Source organism: Grus americana, unplaced genomic scaffold (assembly GCF_028858705.1).
Source record: "Grus americana isolate bGruAme1 unplaced genomic scaffold, bGruAme1.mat scaffold_128, whole genome shotgun sequence".
Lineage (NCBI taxonomy): Eukaryota > Metazoa > Chordata > Aves > Gruiformes > Gruidae > Grus > Grus americana.
Window position 1 is genome coordinate 1,907 of NW_026561447.1, and position 6,963 is coordinate 8,869.

The 6,963-nt window shown below is 60.0% G+C and overlaps 1 protein-coding gene across 1 annotated transcript; it reads right to left on the reverse strand.

The window, feature by feature from the left end:
• Window positions 1-4,721: 4,721 nt before the first annotated feature.
• LOC129200439 (fibrous sheath-interacting protein 2-like) lies at window positions 4,722-6,165 on the reverse strand. Its single transcript, XM_054811795.1, has 2 exons — window positions 6,055-6,165; window positions 4,722-5,399 (listed from the first exon to the last, which is right to left on the reverse strand). Exons 1-2 carry the CDS (start codon window positions 6,148-6,150, stop codon window positions 5,079-5,081), a joined length of 417 nt encoding a protein of 138 aa, XP_054667770.1. The 5' UTR covers window positions 6,151-6,165; the 3' UTR covers window positions 4,722-5,078.
• Between the last annotated feature and the right edge of the window lie 798 nt (window positions 6,166-6,963).

A 6,963-nucleotide genomic window follows, 5' to 3' on the forward strand; every position in this document is an offset into this window, starting at 1 on the left:
CAGCCACGTCTCGCCCTCTGGCAATTCACTCTGCTTGCAAAAAGGATTGCGCTCCCCAGAGGTGCCAAGCGGTCCTTGTGGAAAGGCAAAGGTGGTTGGAAGACCTGACACCAACACTCTTCTCCAGCCAGCTCTGGGCAGCCTGGAGCACCGCTATGGGCAAGTCCTCCTTTCTCTGGGCACCACGGAGCCAGGAGCTTCCCTCGACTCCCCAGCCCTGTGCGATGGAAGGGCTGCAGCTCCCGCTGCAGAGCGGGTGGCCGCAAGAACTTCTCTGCGTGACGGGACCCCGTCCAAGAAGAGAGCTTGTCTAGCCCTCTCTACTTCCTTTACCTTTTCCCCCAGCTTTGCCCTGCTGAAGACAGGCTTGGAGCGGGCACCACAGGGATCTTGACCCCGAGGGGGAGGTCCAGCAGCTCAGGCTCCATCAGCCCAGTAGCTCCTTCTCCCAGTGCTGTCTTCTGTGCCCGACCTAGGAAGACAAGAGACACTCAGGCGCTAGCTCAAGAAGCTCCTGCACGGCAGTTGCAAGGAAGGGCACGTGCCCAGGCCCCAGAGCAGGCCCCCCGCCATGTCCCAGGCTCCCCGGCTGAGCCCTCTCCATCGGCCCGCTGCTCACCTCTCTCCTCTTTCCCAGCGCACTCAGCAGTGCATCCGCCTTTCGGACGCCAGCAGTGAGACAGTGCTCCACAGCTCCTTCCAAAAGCTCCTCAGGAGCTGCGACCCTGTGCTGACTCCTCTTGCTCGAGAGGCACCCAGCTGCGGTCACGTCAGCCGGTCTCGCAGCGAGCAGCTATATAGAGCAGTTGCACATTGTTGCATCATCGTGTTGCCGCATTGTCACATCACTGTGCTGCTGGCCGCCGCCCGGCTGCAGTCCACCGGCCCGTGTGGGGGGCCTGCCTGGAGGCCCCTTTGGACAGGCCCGTGGGCCCCCCGCTCTTGCTGACCCGGCTTTGAGAGCTCATCTCCACAGGCCCCTTCGCACCGCAACTCTTGTGTGGTTCGGTGAAGCAAAGCGGGCATCCTTGCCAAGCGGGAAGAAACGCAAGGAACTGCCACACCAAAGGCGCTCGGCTCTGGCTCGGGTTTACCCCCTTTCCTTTTCAGACCTCTCCCCTGTCCCGGGAAAAGCAGCCTCAAGTCGGGGACTTGCACTGAATTGGATTTTCGCCCATCGCTCTCAACATCTACGTGCGCTGATCTGCGCTGTGCTCCTGTCTGGGCAGGGGGCTTGGGACCCGCCGGAGGGACGGGCTGTCTGGAAAGCCGTGGGCCCGTGGAGGGGAGGGCGTCCTCAGCGGGACAGCTCCCCTTTCCGTCACGTGGCGTGGGCGGTTTTGCAACGCGCCTTCCCCAGTTCAGCTCAGGGGTCAGCGCAGGCCCCGGTTGACAGATCCGCTCTAGTACGGAGTCAATGATCCGACTTGCAGTGGTCCTTATAGCCAAAGTCGGGGCTAAGGCTGTTGGCTTTGGCTTCGTTTCCCTCTCTAACTTCTTCTCCGCCACTCCAAGAACCTCAGGGCCCGTGGTTCTGGCATATGCAGGCTGTTCTGCATGGCGCTGCTGATCTCTGGAGACGGCGTTTGGGACGCTCTTCCTGGCAGTCGTGCGACTCGGTCGCGAGACATCAGCAGCGCTTGTATTTGGCAGCGGTTGTAAGGCAGGACGCTTTGCTACCTTGCTTGCTTCCAGGCTCTGCTGTTCAGCTGGAAAGCACCGGGATGCCTGAGAGCTGGAGCAGACCCCAGGCCATGCATCTGCCGGGCTCTGCCTGTAAGAAGCCAGGCAAGGCACAGCAGAATACCCTGCGCAACAGAAGTCAGGGAGTCAGAAAAGTGAAAGGAACTGGTTAAACTAGCAGCCCCTTGAAAGTTTTGTCAGTTGTCTGCAGTCCAATCATTTTAAAAAGAAAGCCTATTTCATACCCGTTGTTTGTTGGGATTTCAGTCAAGCTTACGGAAAGGATCTGATGGCTACCCATCAGCTGGGATAGCCTGCGTGTTACGAGCGTGGCGACATCCCTGCAAAGAAATCCACTGAAGTTCACAGCGGCAAACTTCAGGAGCTCAGCGAGGGCGGGAGGAAGGAGGTCTCTGCCGAAAGGCTCGGCAGGGGCCGATGTGCAGAGGTGGCAGAGGAATGCAGCGCTGCCTGCCTCCGTCCTCACAGCCAGCTTACTTGCCAACATGTTCTCCCCCAAATGTAACGTGGTTTTGCCATTCCAATCCAGGACAGGGCATGAAAAAGAGAGGAAAAAACCCACCCCACAGAAGAAAACTAAGAAGAGAATCAAGAGTGACCTTGCAGGGCTGGAGTGGCAGAGGGAAGATGTTTTGGCTGCTGGTGTTTTCTGGTGCTGACGTGACTGAGAAGAGGGTCCAATGGGCTGGCTGCTCACAGTGTCAGCCAAGCTGCTCGGGAGCAGATCTAGCTGCTTGCAGCGAGCGTCTCCCTCTCTGCATGCTGACCGTCTTGCCAGGGAACAGGAGGGAACTCTGGTTTGGCAGCCAGGAGAGAAGGACTCCTTTAGCCTGGGAGAGAGAGGGGCTGGATGGGGAGGTGTGGGGGTGTGGGGGGTTGCGCCCCCCTGCCGCCAGCCTGACCTTTATTTCCGTAAGCCTGTTCAAGTTTAAGCCCTGCTGGCAGTGGGGCCGCCTTCCCTCGTGCCACAGATGACCGCTGCTGAGCAGTTAGTTTGAATTTCCCCTTCACCGTCAACTCTTTGGCTTGTCTCCTTGTGGGACTGAAGGCCTCCCTTCCCCAGGGGATGCTGCATGGGAGACCGTCAAAGGCCAACCAAGCCTGTGGCACAGCAGGGTGGTGAGTTCCCCTTAGAGAGGGGCTTGCTCCCACCACTCCCCTTGGGATGAGCCTTGGCACGGGCTGCTTGAAGATGAGACAGCTTAGGGCAGGGAAAATGCCCAGACACAGTATGGCCTGGCTCGAATGAAGCTAAGCACAAGCAAGCACTTGGGAGTAAACTCTTTATTGCCAGCACAAGGCTGCAAAGTCTGTGTTTGCTGCCTGCTGGAGCTGCCCAGGGGCTCTACGCCTCTCTTGCCGCACACCTCCTCAGGACAGCGTCCACAAGCCTCCCAGCTAACGCCCTCGTTTCTGACACGGGCAGCTGGGGCTCGCCTCAGGGAAGCGCTTCACGTGCGCTGATCTGCGCTGTGCTCCTGTCTGGGCAGGGGGCTTGGGACCCGCCGGAGGGACGGGCTGTCTGGAAAGCCGTGGGCCCGTGGAGGGGAGGGCGTCCTCAGCGGGACAGCTCCCCTTTCCGTCACGTGGCGTGGGCGGTTTTGCAACGCGCCTTCCCCAGTTCAGCTCAGGGGTCAGCGCAGGCCCCGGTTGACAGATCCGCTCTAGTACGGAGTCAATGATCCGACTTGCAGTGGTCCTTATAGCCAAAGTCGGGGCTAAGGCTGTTGGCTTTGGCTTCGTTTCCCTCTCTAACTTCTTCTCCGCCACTCCAAGAACCTCAGGGCCCGTGGTTCTGGCATATGCAGGCTGTTCTGCATGGCGCTGCTGATCTCTGGAGACGGCGTTTGGGACGCTCTTCCTGGCAGTCGTGCGACTCGGTCGCGAGACATCAGCAGCGCTTGTATTTGGCAGCGGTTGTAAGGCAGGACGCTTTGCTGCCTTGCTTGCTTCCAGGCTCTGCCCTTCAGATGCTCTGGGGAGTGCTTGTCCTGCTTCCATGCCCTGCCTTGAGAAAGGCCTCTGGAATGGCTGCGGCCGTCCGTTGGAGCAAATTCCCTCGAGAAGCTCCATGATTTTGGAATATTTGCAGCTAAATTCTCGTTCAAATAGAGAAGCTACAAAGCATTCCAAGGTGGAGCAAATACTGTCAACAATTCTTCTGGTGAGTTTGTCAAGGCAGGCCTGTGCAGGTGCTCTGTGGGAAGCTGCTCCTTCAGCTTGCCCTGGTTTCTCTTCCTTGCATTTGCCCGCTCGGGTGGCTCCTCTGGCAACAGGCTGCTCCTTCCACCTGGTTGCCGGCCCTGGCTCAGATGCTTTGCACCTGCTGGATGCCAAACGCTCCCCCACGCCCTCCAGCACGGTCACTACAAGCTCTTTGCCCACCAGTACAATTTCCTGCCAGCGATTCCGGGGAGAAGTCTCTGCTCTTCCGGTGCTGGCACGCAGTCTTCCTCTGATCTCCAGGGCAACTCTCCTTAAGATGGAGATTGACTCATCCCGAGGACCCTTCACCACCTCCAACACTTGGTGCACCACAGTCTCAACCACCTCTTCAAGCTGCTGGGCATCTGTGGCACTTTGTTGTTCAGACGCAGCTGTGAACGCGCTGCCTGCCGTGACGTATGGCTTCCTCTTGGAGTCAGCGTCACTGCTAACCCTCCTGGGCAGCTTGGCACCTTCCTGTCCCAGCTCAGGTTGGGAGCAGGTTTGGCTCTCATCCACAGCTGCTTTCCCTCTTGCGCATCGCCCCGATTTGAGGGAGCTCCTTCTGCTTTTGGGTGGAGGTGGGCAAGATGGTTTGCGAGGCTGCAGCGGCCGCTGTCCCGGGCACGAAGCGTCGCTCTCTCCTGGCAGTTTGGGGGCATCCTTTGGTTTGGCCACGTGCGGTCGAAGCCTTTCCTGAAAGGTGACACCAGGTTGTGGCTCGCTGTTGCCTGGACAAGCGCTCACGCCCCCGCGCGCTCAGGCTTCGCGCGGGCCCAGGCCAGCGCTCTGCTTCGGCCGCGCGACGAGGGCAGAAGGGCTTCCCTCAGGACGGAGCCTGCTTGCACACGACCTTCCTGCCTGTGCCCACGCCAGCACCCTGCGCTAGCTCAGCTCCGAGCCGGCTAGTACTTTTGCCGCCACAGTGCCCGGCCCACCAGCACAGCCCTCTCCTCCTCCTCCGCGCTGACCGCCTCCCCGAGATGCAGCAAGTCAAGCCCCAGCCCTCGGCACCGTGCCGCTGACAGGTGTCCGCCAGCACTCCGCTTTGCCTACCTTTTCTTGCCTGGCCATTTTCTCTGCCTCCAGCTTGAGCCTGGTCAGATACTGCCTGTACTCGTTGAACTCCTTCAGAGTGCAAACCACCTATGGAGAGACGAGGGGAGAAATCACCCGAGCACTGTCAAGCCAGCTACGCAGCCTGCCTTCCCCGAAAGAGCCCGAACCCAGCGGGAGGGGAGCTGCTGCTGTGCGTACGCCGCCTCTGTGCTCAGGGAACCCCGCGCGGAGGGAACCGTTTTTCCCAGCCCAGCGACGCCCAAACCTACTTTGCCGTCGCTGGTGACGTAACCCTCTTTCTTCAGCCTCCGGAGGTTGTCTTTGCGTTTGTAGTAGGCCTGCAGATGCGGGTCATGGAGGCTGTTGTACTCTGTGCTCGTTAGGCGACAGTAGGGATCGCCCAGGTCAAAATAGCCTGAGGGCCGGTGAAGCTGTAAGAGAGATGGTCCAGAGTATGAATGGGGCAGGAGAGAGCAGCAGGGACCAATGCGCTTGCGAGCTCCTCACGCACGCAGGATGGCCTTTTCAAACCTCCCCGCTACAGGCTAATTGCTGGCCTACGTCCCAGCCAGAGGAAAGACCTCTCTACTTCAGAGACTCTCCAGCGGAGAAGAAACCAACCCTGTGCCCACATCCTCTCTCTGGTGCCTATCGACTGCTGCTGTGGGAACACAAGGAGCTGATTACGGCAGGGGTGCGAGGGTTGCGCCCGGTCCTGCACCTGTAAGGAGCTAAGCTGAAATGTCGCCTACAGCCACGTCTCGCCCTCTGGCAATTCACTCTGCTTGCAAAAAGGGATTGCGCTCCCCAGAGGTGCCAAGCGGTCCTTGTGGAAAGGCAAAGGTGGTTGGAAGACCTGACACCAACACTCTTCTCCAGCCAGCTCTGGGCAGCCTGGAGCACCGCTATGGGCAAGTCCTCCTTTCTCTGGGCACCACGGAGCCAGGAGCTTCCCTCGACTCCCCAGCCCTGTGCGATGGAAGGGCTGCAGCTCCCGCTGCAGAGCGGGTGGCCGCAAGAACTTCTCTGCGTGACGGGGACCCCGTCCAAGAAGAGAGCTTGTCTAGCCCTCTCTACTTCCTTTACCTTTTCCCCCAGCTTTGCCCTGCTGAAGACAGGCTTGGAGCCGGGCACCACAGGGATCTTGACCCCGAGGGGGAGGTCCAGCAGCTCAGGCTCCATCAGCCCAGTAGCTCCTTCTCCCAGTGCTGTCTTCTGTGCCCGACCTAGGAAGACAAGAGACACTCAGGCGCTAGCTCAAGAAGCTCCTGCACGGCAGTTGCAAGGAAGGGCACGTGCCCAGGCCCCAGAGCAGGCCCCCCGCCATGTCCCAGGCTCCCCGGCTGAGCCCTCTCCATCGGCCCGCTGCTCACCTCTCTCCTCTTTCCCAGCGCACTCAGCAGTGCGTCCGCCTTTCGGACGCCAGCAGTGAGACAGTGCTCCACAGCTCCTTCCAAAAGCTCCTCAGGAGCTGCGACCCTGTGCTGACTCCTCTTGCTCGAGAGGCACCCAGCTGCGGTCACGTCAGCCGGTCTCGCAGCGAGCAGCTATATAGAGCAGTTGCACATTGTTGCATCATCGTGTTGCCGCATTGTCACATCACTGTGCTGCTGGCCGCCGCCCGGCTGCAGTCCACCGGCCCGTGTGGGGGGCCTGCCTGGAGGCCCCTTTGGACAGGCCCGTGGGCCCCCCGCTCTTGCTGACCCGGCTTTGAGAGCTCATCTCCACAGCCCCTTCGCACCGCAACTCTTGTGTGGTTCGGTGAAGCAAAGCGGGCATCCTTGCCAAGCGGGAAGAAACGCAAGGAACTGCCACACCAAAGGCGCTCGGCTCTGGCTCGGGTTTACCCCCTTTTCCTTTTCAGACCTCTCCCCTGTCCCGGGAAAAGCAGCCTCAAGTCGGGGACTTGCACTGAATTGGATTTTCGGCCCATCGCTCTCAACATCTACGTGCGCTGATCTGCGCTGTGCTCCTGTCTGGGCAGGGGGCTTGGGA